This window comes from Hemiscyllium ocellatum, chromosome 9, assembly GCF_020745735.1.
Source record: "Hemiscyllium ocellatum isolate sHemOce1 chromosome 9, sHemOce1.pat.X.cur, whole genome shotgun sequence".
NCBI classification, from domain to species: Eukaryota; Metazoa; Chordata; class Chondrichthyes; order Orectolobiformes; family Hemiscylliidae; genus Hemiscyllium; species Hemiscyllium ocellatum.
In genome coordinates, this window is record NC_083409.1 from 38,554,160 (window position 1) to 38,568,565 (window position 14,406).

Sequence of the window (14,406 nt, forward strand, 5' to 3'; positions counted from 1 at the left end):
GGCTTTTATTGCAGGAAGCAACTATGTGATAGCTGGTTGTGTTTACTCACTGCCAAAACTTTATTTTGACTGCAAATTCTGCTTTCTAGATAAGACAGCAGAATCAGATTTAGTAACACAAATGCAAGGAGCCAGGACACTAGATGTACCGATCCTGCTTTAAGAGTGAAAGTCCAATGTTATAATGCATAAATACCAAGTTCTACTTTTGAAAGCAGCATGACAAGTGCAGAAAGATGCCCTGGAAACACATTTGACAGATCACCCACATGAGCAGACAGTAGAATTATTCAGTAAGGCTACTGTTTAGTTGCTTTTCAGATCTATTTCCTCTTGCATAGACAAACTCTTGATTGCCAACAGTGTCAGCTACACATCAGAAAATAGCACAATGAACACATAGAACGAACCCGAAATACAACACTAAAGGCAGAGAAGTACAGAATTCTTGCTGCATTTGTAAGAATGGCTCTGAGTGAACAGAAATTAACTGACCTCAGAATGCTCATATCAACCTCCACAGCCATTGGCAAAAGTTAAAAGTATTTCAAGTTTGACACATCAAAAAGATCCATTTTAAACACATTTGTATGACTTCTATTCAGACTGCTGTCGGAGACATTTTCAAAAAAGATCTGGGAATTTTATCCTAAAATTCCATCCATATTCCTTATGAGAGAGAGGGGAAACTAAATCAAATTTTTTTTATAAAATTGATTTTCCACCAGTTTTGGAGTATACTTTACAACTCTGTCCATTTTTCAAAGTGAACAGTTACAATTTCATCATGCAGAGCTTTATTGTTTGTGCAAACAATCATGGCAAGAAACACCAATAGTCTGAGGCGAAACACACAGGTCTCTTACAAGGTATGGGGAAATGGGTTTAAAATATATCTTCCAAGATCAAATGGCAGAGCAGACTTAATTAGTCGGATGGCCGAGTTCTGCTCCAAAATGGCCCATGTGCTTTAATGGGCAAACAAAACTTTAATTTTGTGGTGCGATGGTCTCTTTAGGAACTAGGAACTGATTTCTGGTTTTAAAAAAACAGCTGCATTTCAATAAATAAGTATGGGATCGAGTTGCTTGGGAGTACAACAATAAAAAAAGTCAACAAGTTAATTATTGAGATAAGTAGGTTCCTAGGGTTAATAGGAGAAAGTCAGCATTGCCCTCTTTGATGTGAAGGGCACTGCTCATCACTGGCCACTCGGGTGTTTTTCTATTTTCCTGGTGGTGGAAATTAAATAAAGATTCGTGCACTTAAAAAAAAGGAGAAAGTGAGGTCTGTAGATGCTGGAGATCAGAGCTGAAAATGTGTTGCTGGAAAAGCGCAGCAGGTCGGGCAGCACCCAAGGAACAGGAGATTCGACGTTTCGGGCATAAGCCCTTCTTCAGGAATGAGGAAAGTGTGTCCAGCAGGCTAAGATAAAAAGGTAGGGAGGAGGGACTTGGGGGAGGGGCGATGGAGATGCGATAGGTGGAAGGAGGTCAAGGTGAGGGTGATAGGCCGGAGTGGGGTGGGGGCGGAGAGGTCAGGAAGAAGATTGCGGGTTAGGAAGACGGTGCTGAGTTCGAGGCATTTGACTGAGAAAAGGTGGGGGGAGGGGAAATGAGGAAACTGGAGAAATCTGAGTTCATCCCTTGTGGTTGGAGGGTTCCTAGGCGGAAGATGAGGTGCTCTTCCTCTAACTGTTGTGTTGTTATGGTCTGGCGGTGGAGGAGTCCAAGGATCTGCATGTCCTTGGTGGAGTGGGAGGGAGAGTTAAAGTGTTGAGCCACGGGGTGGTTGGGTTGGTTGGTCCGGGTGTCCCAGAGGTGTTCTCTGAAACGTTCCACCAGTAGGCGGTCTGTCTCCCCAATATAGAGGAGGCCACATCGGGTGCAGCGGATGCAATAGATGATGTGTGTGGAGATGCGGGTGAATTTGTGGCGGATATGGAAGGATCCCTTGGGGCCTTGGAGAGAAGTAAGGGAGGAGGTGTGGGCGCAAGTTTTGCATTAATTCTAGTTTTAACTCTGTTTGAAATCAAGGGAAAATTTTATTTGCTAACTCTGTTCTCTCCACAATGATCCTGGATGAGCTGAGTTATCCCAGGATTGTTTCTTCTACATGATGTGCTATGCATTGTCCTAGTTTTGTTTCCTTGCTTTATCAATTAAGCAGTCACAAGCTCCTCAGTAGATTAGAACTCTGATAGTAGCCCTCAAATGGTGAAGTATAGAATCAAAGTATTACAGTTGTTTTCGTAACTCTATTGACTGCATTTTTAAGTGTGCGTATTTTTTGTGCTTGTTTTTCCCAAAAAAAATCAAAATAAATCATTAGTTATGCTGAAAATTCTCAGCAGGTTAAGTAACATTGGTGAGGAGAGAAAGAGAAACAGAGCTAATTTTCCACTTTCATCAGAATCCCTGTGATGTTGGAACTACCGCACCAAGAATGCACAGTGCCAAAAAACGCAGTTTTAAGCATAAAACAATTTTGTTAAGCATTAAATTGGCTTGTAAGTGGGTTCAGGACAATGGGAAAGCTACAGTCACGGCCACACCATTCAAATTCTCCATTGAATTTGAATTCTCCACGCTCAAGGGAACTGTAGAGATTGGGTGCTTCTATGACGTATAATTTGACACTTCTAACTCCAGTGTGATAAACATGCTTACATGATCAAATTCTGGAACTTGGATTTTTGAAGTAACGCAGATGGATTTTAGTTTCAGTTCTGCGAAAATGATTTATTTAAAAGGAAGTCAGACATCATTTGGCATAGTGACTTCAGTGTGTAATTTCCAAGAAAACATGTTTCATTCAAGTGTCCAGCAGGGTATCTGTGACGTTAATGGTAGGATATTTATATGCTGAGCTTACAACAGACAAAGAAGATAGACTGAGTCAAGCAGTTTATATTTCTTCTTCAGAAGGGGCACTGCTGCCTCACAGCGCCAGGGACCCGAGTTCAATTCCTGCCTCGGGCAACTGTCTGTGTGGAGTTTGCACATTCTTCCCATGTCTGCGTGGGTTTCCTCCCACAGTCCAAAGATGTGCAGGTTAAGTGAGTTGGCCATTGGTGCATTAGTCAGGGGTAAATGTAGGGGAATGGGTCTGGGTGGGTTGCTCTTCAGAGGGTCGGTGTGAACTTGTTGGGCTTAAGAGCCTGTTTCCACACTGTAGAGGAATGTAATCTGAATTTAACAGGATTCAGGATAACAGTAGAAGAATTAACATTTCCAAGTTTGAATCCTGATGTGGCAGATGGTGGAATTTGAATTCACTAAATGTCTAGAATTAGGTGTCTAATGATGATCATGAAAGCATTGCCAATTGTCAGGAAGAACCCATCTGGTTCCTAATATCATTTAGGGAAACAAACTGCTGCCCTTGCCTGATCTGACCTCCACAATGTACTTGACACTTAACTACCCTCTCAGCAATTTGGGATGGATAATAAATGCTGGCCTTGCCAGAGACATCCACATCCCATAAATAAATAGGCAGTTCAGTTTGGTTCAGAATAAGATAGAACAAAAGATACATATACATCCCCACAGCACCTTCCCATGCAATCACAGAAGATGTAACACCTGCCAGTTTGCTTCATTCCTCTTCACTATCCAAGGCTTCAGACACACCTTCCATGTGAAACAGCAATTTACCAGCACTTCATTCAATCTAATCTATTGTAGTCATTGGTCACAATGTGATCTCCGGTATGCTGGAGAGACAAAACACAGACCTGATGACCTCTTTGTGAAACACCTACCTTCAGTCCACAAAATGCCCCTGAGCATCCACTTGCCTACTACTTCAACACACCATCGTGTTCCCTGGCCAACATTTCTATTTCAGGCCTGATGCAGTGCTCCAATGAAGCTCAGTACAAACTGGAAGAATACCATCTAATTTTCCACTTGGGAACCCTGCAGACTTCAGGTCTCAATAGAGTTCAATAATGTTAGGCTCTGCACACCTTCTATGAGAAAGTGAGGACTGCAGATGCTGGAGACCAGTGTTGAAAAATGTGGTGCTGGAAAAACACAGTTGGCCAAGCAGCATCCGAGGAGCAGCAGAATCGACGTTTCAGGCATAAGCCCTTTTCAGGAATGAGGCTGGTGTGCCAGGCGGGCTGAGATAAAAGGTAGGGGGGAGGGAATTTGGGGGAGGGGTGCTGGGGATACAATAGGTGGAAGAAGGTGAGGGTGAGGGTGATAGGCCTATTTTCCTGCTCCTCGGATGCTGCCTGTTCTGCTGTGTTTTTCCAGCACCACATTTTTCAACACCTTCTTCTATGTCTTTTACCTACCCTCACACACTAGACCCTATCAAAACATGGGCTTTCAGTACAGCCATCCCCTTTTCACCTACTTTTGGTCCACACTATCAGTTTTCCTTTCTCTGATCATACTATGATTGAACTCTTTGTCTGCCTAACTGTTGTTCTGTCTTCATGCTCCACCTACACTTGTTCACTCATTCCTTTCCCCACTCCACTTCTATCTTTGGCACAAAGACCACCTTTTCCTAGGTATCATCAGTTCTGAAGGGTCACTGAACTTGAAATATTAATTCTATAGTCTCACCACAGATGCTCCCATACCTGCTGAGACTCTCCAGCAATTTCTGTTTTCCTTTCAAAGAAAATACATTGAAATTTTGGATGTTGGTTTAAAAGAGTTAAAACGGTAAATAGCTGTCCACTGTTCAATTAACAGCTAATAATAATAATAATAATAATAGTAATAATAATGAGTTGAATTTCTGGTATATTTCAGCTAGAGACAGTTTTAGATACAAAACGCCATTGTTAAAGAATATCAAAACAAGGAGAATTTTGACCTGAGGTGGCTAAAGATACCAGGGATATCCAGGTTGAATGGGGAGTCTATAGCCTTTGGATGGTTGGCAGAGAAACTAAGGGGCTGCTTTCCTGGAGGAAAACAGAAAGCTCAAGAACTCTATGACTATGACAAAGTGTCAACCAGTATGCAAATCATTGATAGTACACATACCAAGCAGTTAGTCTGTGAAGTTTTACAAAATCAGACTTGAGGTTTGGAGGTGCATGTCTAATAAGTGTAGAAGGAAAGTGAATTTATAACATTCAGTTAAGAGCAAATGTGTTTATTATATTTTTATTAGCTTTAATACTGACTATTTATAATAAAGTAGTTATTACAGCCCTGTTCTTTGACTTTTGTGTAATAGGATTATTTTGTTGAAACCATAAACTTTGTGGATTCATTCATTTCAATTCTAAAAACCATTACAGGTCTCTACCATGATCATAAAATTACAACTAGCAAAAGTAGAGCTTCTGCTTCCAGGGGGTCAGCAGTCATGCCAAAATTAAGAGATTTTCCACAGTCAATTCCAAACACAGGTCAACTCCAAAAATGACTTTTCTACTGTAGGCAGAAACAGCATTCCTAAGTAGGTGGATTTGCGTTTCCTTGGGTAGTGGGAGTTATAGGAGAAATCAAAAAAAATTCTTCCAAAAAGCAGTTGAGGCCCAGTCATTTGAAAATGTAAAAAAAAGCGAGATTTTTATTAGGCAATGATATTAAAGTTTATGGAACTGATGCATGTGGATGGACTTGCAGTACAGATCAGTCACACTGAAAATGTGTTGCTGGAAACGCGCAGCAGGTCAGACAGCATCCAAGGAGCAGGAGAATCGACGCTTCGGGCACGAGTCCTTCTTCAGGAATCTTGGATGCTGCTTGACCTGCTGCGCTTTTCCAGCAACACATTTTCAGCTCTGATCTCCAGCATCTGCAGTCCTCACTTTCTCCTAACAGATCAGTCACGATCTTATTAAAATGGAGAATGTCTCTAAGGTCTGGATGGCCAGTGTCAGTTCTTGTTGTTGTGCACTTTAACCTGCAATACCAACAGAGCAGCTTTTGTTGTATTTGTAGCCTGGAGCATTGAAGCAGAACTACTCCTTGTATTATCTAAGATTAATGAAATGATCAACAGAAATAGTCATACAAAATGAGACAGTTCAATGGAGGAATGCAATATGCAATGCAAGCCACTAGCCAGTGAGGAGGAAGGGATGTCAACACGTTCTTCCCAGACAACATTCAGCTGATCAATGAAATACAAGATGCTGAACAGTCTGAATTACCTAATGCAGCAAATATATTGGCTATTCAACAAAGCGATGTCACAACTAAGCTGCACACATCAGCACAATGCAGTGTAGCATTAAGCAAGGTACTAGTGTCATCAGTGGCAGGGATGTGCTGTAAGGTTACTGTTAGACTGGTATACAGAATATATTTTAAGCTTAAATCACATGATTGTAAATTTGATTTTTCTGATTACTTTCAGAGACATCCAAAAGAATAACTAAGAGATACCAACAAGATATAGCATTTTTCTTCATTCCTGGGCCTTCATTACTTTACATCATGGAAGGATTTAAAACACAGAATTCAATTTTAACAGTAGATAGGGAGCTAAGCAAACTGATTATGCACCTATGTGCTATCAGAAATTGTCTAAATTTTAAAAATTCATTTTTAACATGGAAATCAGAAAATGCTGGAAATTTGGAGTTCTCTGTTATTTTGTTGCTTCTTCTAGGTGCTGAATGACCTATGTGTGCTCAATGTCATTGGTTTCTGTTTTCAGTACCTGTATTAAACCATAGTAAAATGGGGAAACTCATCAAAATATCTTTATGATTAGTGCTCATAAGATTAGAAACAACTTCAGAGAGATTTCCATACTATTAACAAGTGATAACAGCAACCAGAAAAAGTCAGACCTGCATTTATATTGCACCTTTGACACCATCCCAAAGCACGTCATAGGTAAGGAGTAACTGTTGCAGTTTTGACAAAGGCGGGTTTCCTATACACCAAAATCCCCAAGCCTTTGTAGTCCTTTACATACAATTATTTACTACACACACTTGAACAGGCTGGGGCTGTTTTCCGTGGAGCGTCAGAGGCTGAGGGGTGACCTTACAGTGGTTTACAAAATTATGAGGGGCATGGATAGGGTAAATAGACAAAGTATTATCCCTGGGGTGGGGGAGTCCAGAACTAGAGGGCATAGGTTTAGGGTGAGAGGGGAAAGATATAAAAGAGACCTAAGGGGCAACCTTTTCACGCAGAGGATGGTACATGTACAGATGAGCTGCCAGAGGAAGTGGTAGAATTGCAACATTTAAAAGGCATCTGGATGGGTATGAATAGGAAGGGTTTGGAGGGATATAGGTCGGGTGCTGGCAGGTGGAACGAGCTTAGGTTGGGATATCTGGTCGGCATGGACAGGTTGGACCGAAGGGTCTGTTTCCATGCTGTACATCTCTATGACTCTAGTTCACCAGAACATAAATCCTTCTTTTATATATCAGCAATGTCCTGGAGCAACATGCACAGATATAGGATGATTAGCAATTAGACCATTCTATAGATGCTGGATTAGAGTGGTGCTGGAAAAGCACAGCAGTTCAGACAGCATCTGAGGAGCAGGGAAAAAAAAAATCGACATTTTGGGCAAAAGCCCTTCATCAGGAATAGAGGCAGAGTGCCTCAGGGAGGAGGGTGGAGGAAGATAGCAAAGAGTACAATGGATGATTGGGGGTGGTATGAAGGTGATAGGTCAGAGAGGAGGGTGGAGTGGATTGGTGGAAAGGAAGATAGGCAGGGAGGACAAGTCATGGGGACAGTGCTGAGCTGGAAGTTTGAAACTAGGATGAGGTGGGGGAAGAGAAATGAGGAAGCTGTTGAAGTCCACATTGATGCCCTGGGGTTGAAGTGTTCCAAGGCGGAAGATGAGGCGTTCTTCCTCTAGGTGTTGGGTGGTGAGAGAGCGGCGGTGAAGGAGGCCCAGGGCCTCCATGTCCTCGGCTGAGTGGGAGGGGGAGTTGAAATGTTGGGCCACAGGGCGGTGTGGTTGATTGGTGCGGGTGTCCCAGAGATGTTCCCTAAAGTGCTCTGCTAGAAGGTGTCCAGTCTCCCCAATGTAGAGGAGATCACATCGGATACAATAAATGATATTGGTGGATATGCAGGTAAAACTTTGATGGATGTGGAAGGCTCCTTCGGGGCCTTGGATGGAGGTGAGGGGGGGGGGGGGGGGGAAGTGTGGGCGCAGGTATTTGCAATTCCTGCGGTGGCAGGGAAAGGTGCCAGGACGGGAGGGTGGATTGTTGGGGGGATGTGGACCTGACCAGGTAGTCACAGAGGGAACAGTCTTTGCGGATGGCAGAAAGGGGTGGGGAGGGAAATATATCCCTGGTGGTGGGTCCGTTTGGAAGTGGCGGAAATGTCGTCGGATGATTTGGTTTATGCGAAGGTTGGTAGGGTGGAAGGTGAACACCAGGGGGGTTCTGTCCTTGTTACGGTTGGAGGGGTGGGGTCTGAGGGCAGAGGTGCGGGATGGGGATGAGATGCGTTGGAGGGCATCTTTAACCAGTTCCAAACTTTCAGCTCAGCACTGTCCCCATGACTTTTCCTACCTGCCTATCTTCCTTTCCACCTATCCACTCCATCCTCCTCTCTGACCTATCACCTTCATCCCCACCCCCACTGACCAACTGTACTCTATGCTACTTTCTCCCCACCCCTACCCTCTCATTTATCTCTCCACCCTTCAGGCACTCTGCTCTATTCCTGATGAAGGGCTTTTGCCCGAAACATTGATTTTCCTGCTCCTTGGATACTGCCTGAACTGCTGTGCTTTTCCAGCACCACTCTAATCCAGAATCTGGCTTCCAGCATCTGCAGTCATTGTTTTTATCCATTCTATAGATGCATCATTTACACAGAGAAAAAAAATTGGGGGCAATTTTGACAACCTAGCTTTGGCATTTGCCCTGGTAAAAATCAGAATACATGATAAATATAGCACTGTATTTGGACTTTTGTCTGAAAATCTATGTTAATTTGAAAATACGTGTATATTGGAAATTCCCTTTGTTGGAGAAAGTGAGGACTGCAGATGCTGGAGATCAGAGCTGAAAACGTGTTGCTAGAAAAGCGCAGCAGGTCAGGCAGCATCCAAGGAGCAGGAGAGTCGACGTTTCGCATGAGCCTTTAAGAAGGACTCTCCTGCCCCTTGGATGCTGCCTGACCTGCTGCGCCTTTCCAGCAACACATTTTCAATTCCCTTTATTGTACCATTTGATTTGGCAGACGTGGCAACTCTAACTAATCCGTTTCGTGATCGATGCATGAAAATATGAATGTTAAGAAAAGTCAATCCTTCCCATTTTTGTATTATCAAGACCCTACACATGTGAATCCAACGATTGTCAATTCCCAGTTCGAGATACCTTTCGACATAGTCTTCAAATGCATTAAGCAAAAAAAACTATTATGCCAACTTCAAATATGTCGCCCTTATGTCACGCGAAATCATTCTTCTTTAAAATGGACATGCAAAGAAATAGCTCAATTTATGATTAAAATGCTTAACATGTGAAGCTGTTCTAAACAGTATCCCCCAACCGATAGAAAATGGCCGGAAGACCCCTATCTCCATAAAACAGTAACTACGTAACTTAAGAGGCGTTTCTAAATGGTTTAAAAAAAATCAGATTTAAAAAAAAACTGAGACGCTATATTGCCGTGTTATTAGGGAATTCAGGAAGATCATTTACCAGAATAACCTTGGGTAGAGGGATTCTCACAAGAACCTGATGTCATGCTAACACATGGCGCGAAACATGTGGCTGACCGGATACAATGTGCAGTGAAAAATATAGCCAGATAGTTACAACAAACTTGACCTGTTCTGAGAGGAGTCTGACGCATTACAGAGGGCTCAGACTCTTAAAGAGGACGTTCTCATCGCTTCCAACCCATCCTTAAAATTTATAAACTTAATACATGTGCTAGTCTATACTGGACGAGCATTAGCCCCACATTAAAACCTGCCCCTTCACTTCTGGGCAAAGCTCAAGATATAACATCTCACATCGTTTGTGAACTGTTGTAAAAGACAATAGATGCAGTTGCAATGACTGGAGGGTTGGACTAGTTTCCCTCCACGCTTCCGACCAGAACATCCGCCACGGATCACACGTTACTTTGTTACATATTCCAACAATATTCTGAAACGTGAAACCACAACCTGTCACTGTTTATTTAACCGCGCCAGTCATATAAATCATTGCAACACTGTAGCACCCAAAACGAAAAGGGGTCTGCAGACACTTCCACCTCCCCGCTACCAATCCCACAGGCAGTCCGGGACAAAGGGGCGTGTAAACCCCCGGAGAAGCCACACAGCCGCTTCAACTCGCTGACAAACACTGAAAACGCATCAAATCAGATACATAAGCCATACTTTGCCGCTGGCGGTGCCCCCTCCGACCCCGATTAGAAATGGTTTGCGGGACTTGTGGTTCTGCACCGTTTGATCGCTGTCTCCAGCCATGGTTCATACAGTCCTCGGCTATTTTCTGTCTCCTCCCTCCCCCACCTGCGACTCCGGGTTTGGTTGCTCCACGGGAAGAGAAAAGAAAGAGGCTAAGTCGATTGGATTTCCTGCCGCATTTCTGAAAAGCACCCGAATTTATAATTCTGGAGGATGATGACACACTCCAGACGTTTTCCAAACCCCCACCCGCTGCATCTGACTAGGTACAGCAGACTTCTGACTCAGAAACCGCCTTTCCAAGCAGAATAACCAGGCATGCCAACTTTATACTCAAGGGCAGGGGCGGAGTGTAGCTGAGTAATGAAAAAAGAACCACCCATAGCTCACTTTACTGGGAATAACCAACCAATGACATCCATAATAGTAAGTCATAAAATATTTAATAACCTTTTATTAAAATCTATATTTTATCAAGAAAAATCCAAAAAGAAAACGAAGGTCTGAACTTTCATCTGTTTAACTCCTTGTGACCAATACCTTGTTTTATTTCTCTCTTAATTCCATTAATGAGGATCTAATATGACTCTTCCTTGTAAAGACTATATCTTCTACCCCACAGCATTCTTACACTGCTTAGAATGGGGAGCACATGCCATGTCCAGTAACTCCGCAGATGCTTAATTTGCTATATACATCCCCTTCTTAAAGGTGACTCTAGAGTCAAAATTATAAAATGTAAGGCTACATACACTTGAGTTTGGGACTATTATGCACGGCCTATTCTCAGCCCTTTGTAATTTAGCACAAACAAATCTGTAAATATATATACACAGGCTGATACCATGTGCTTTTTCTCATTGGGTACAGAATACACACAGATTTCATCCAAGGTCAGAATCCTCCTTACAAGGATCATAGAAACCATTTTTTTGCGTGCTGTTGTAGAGTTTGGAAACCCTAAAAAGTATACCACCTTAGAGAGTGTGCTACCGCTGGGAACGTTCTAAAAGGTGAATGTAAATGTCTTGACACCTTTGAATGTCACTATTCCATGCTGTATTCTAATGTGGAAATGTTTTTTAATGCAATGTTTAATTATAGGGACTTACCTGTAAAGGTAAGTTGACTCTACATTGACCACAATTGTGTAAATATTATCATGCTTAATTCAGTCATTTTTCCATTGAAGAAATTGGCATAATGCATTAAAATATCAAAAAGAACATTCTATAAGCCTCTGACATCGCAGTTGCATTGTGAGTTAAATTGGCTGGTTTTTAAACATACTCTACTTTTGAAAATTGAAACATGTCTGCACCTCCTCATCTCCATTCATTGACCAATACTCTACTTTGAATTGAAAATTGGACATCATTCTATTTCGTAGGTTTTAGACATTTTTGGAAGCTTTTATAATGACAGCTGTAGCCATTTTGACTATTTGGCTGGCTTTCAAAATCTAATTCAAATTCAGTTCAGAGGTGGTCCATTGATCCAAGAACAATTGAAAGTTTTACAAAGCTATGATAATATGCTTTGGACTGCCCAGGATATTGGAAGTGAGTTTCATGGCAGCAACGAAGTCAGTGGAGATGGTGGCGAAGGATGACAAAGGGACTTGAAGCTATCCAACTGCTTTGTGCTGGTGGTGGTCTCAGCATTATGGTGGAAGAGCCCAGATCCAGGCCCATGACAAAGCACTTAACAAGAAGCACTGTAAAGTTGAATTCAACTTTATTTCCTTAATTTCTACCTTAATTCCATACAACACTGTAACAAATACATGTAACAAATACACATGACAACAAATAAACCAAATAAATAAAAACCTAAGAGGTACTTAAAGGATTACAATTTTTGCTGAATTTCATTTACATTTTTTATTTTACTTTAAGCCAACCACTCAGTTCAAAGTCAACTGTGTGGTGCTGAAAAAGCACAGCAGGTCAGGCAGCATCCAAGGAGTTCAAAGGCAATTAGAAATGAGCAACAAATGTTGGCCTTTCTGTTGCCATTCACATCCAATGAAAAACTACATACTAAGCAGAGGATTAGATAAAACAAAAACACACAAAATGCAAAAGCCTTACACAAGTTTAGCAAATGGAGAATTTTTCCAGGTAGAATAAATATCTAAAAGACATTCTTTGAAGGCAACAATTGTTACATTTAAGAATAAACTAGGTTGGCCACTGATCATAAGGACATATCAACACTGTTGTAACTTAATTTAAATAAGACATGGGAACTCAGTGTTCTTTAAAGAAGAGCAATATTAGATACTGGGGAAAGGATGGCTTACTAAAAAAATGGATTTTGGGTAACCCAAGGTTGACTGGCAAATGGCCTTTTGCTTCATAATTTTTTCCTATGCTGACACATGAAAGGACAGTGTGCTCACACATTTCAACAAAGCCTCTAGGTGCGCAGGAGTTACAACTCACAAACAACATTAGACATTACTTCCTAAACTTTCCCTAGTGTGAGCCCATCTTTGGAGTGATTGCAGAATTGAAATTTGGAGGGAACAAGACTTGGGGTGGGGTTGGTGGGGGGACTGCTATATTTGAACAAAACTAGGTTTCTTCCTGCGCTATCCTCTCACTGATCCAACTCCCCAGTTGAAGCAAAATCTTTTTTCCCTCTTATTGATCTTCCTGTTGGGATTCGCATTGATTGATGTGGTCCTGTCATAATTGGATCACTTGAAGGTTAACTCCCATCTGTTCCCAACATATGCTGAGCCAGAACAAAAAAACACCTGGCATGCTCAAGGCAGACACCGAAGCTGACTGTGTGAAACTTGTTCACTCCCCTCCTCTTCTATCAAGCTACACACCAGGGATAAAATAAAAATCAGGTATGTTAATCATAGAGTCACTCCCATGTCTTTCTCCATTCCATGACTGCCATTTTGGCCTTTAATCTCACAACCCCAAAATCCGATCCTACCTACATTTCTTTCCTAACGAAAGAGCAGGAATAGAACCTTTGAGCTTGCTCTACCATAGAATATATTCATGACTGGTCAACTACATTTCTTCACTTTTCCATTCGAATCCAATACACCTAGAGAATCTACATGTACAAAGATCTATCAATTTCAGTCTAGAACATTTTCTAAATTAACTTGTACTGCTAACTGACACCAGTTTTGCTAGGGCTTCTGGATGCTAACTGAGATGGAAGATTCCAAAGAAATTTCTACTCATCTCTATCCTAAATGTTTGATGATTTACACTGAGATAATGACTCCTGGCATGGAAAACAGCCTCTTAGCACCCATCTGGAAAGGATTCTAAAAATTTAAAACATTTCAATGGGATCACCCTTAAATCTTCTAAACTCCAGAGAATGTAGGACAATTCTATTCCATCCCTCATCTTAGGATAATCCAGGAGCCAGTCTAGTGAACTTTCATTGCACTCTCTCAATCCTTCCTTCGGTCAGAAACCAAATCCATGCACAGCATTCCAGGCATCATTTTACCAAAGTAAATACAGCAAGACTTATTTATTTTTATACTCTAATGCCCTGCTATGAAGGCTGTCTATCATTTCTCTATCAGATTACTTGCTCTGTATTCATTTTATGTGACTCATATACAACATACAAATCCCTCCGTAAAACATTTACTAACTTCTTACTTTTAAATAAAATCTGATTGTTTAATCCTTTTCACCAAAATGCATAATTTTATATTTCCAAGCATGATATTCTACCTGTTAGCTTCTTGCCTGCTCACTTTGTTTTAATTCATTCATGGCATGTTTGTGGAGGTGATGCCTATCAAATGGGCTGCTTTGTCCAAGATGATGTCAAACTTCTTCAGTATTGATGGAGCTGTACTCATCCAGGTAAGATGAAGAATTCCATCATTCTCTGACTTGTGCCTTACAGATTGTAGACAGGCTTTGGGGAAATCAGAAGGTGAGTTACTCACTCTAGTATTCCTAGCATCTTACTTGCTTGTGTAGCATTTGGCTAGTCCCGTTCAGTTTCTGGTCAATGGAAACTCTCAGGATGTTGATAGTGGGGGGAACTCAATGATTATACACCATC

At 41.6% G+C, this 14,406-nt stretch overlaps 1 protein-coding gene across 1 annotated transcript in view; it reads right to left on the reverse strand.

Moving 5' to 3' along the window:
* The window catches only part of LOC132818669 (uridine-cytidine kinase 2), a 47,972-nt gene extending 37,350 nt beyond the window's left edge, over nucleotides 1-10,622 (reverse strand). Inside the window, exon 1 of the mRNA XM_060829692.1 lies at nucleotides 10,312-10,622. Coding sequence (XP_060685675.1) covers nucleotides 10,312-10,401 — 90 coding nt within the window. The 5' untranslated portion in view covers nucleotides 10,402-10,622. The remainder of the gene's footprint in view (nucleotides 1-10,311) is intronic.
* Nucleotides 10,623-14,406: the final 3,784 nt, after the last annotated feature.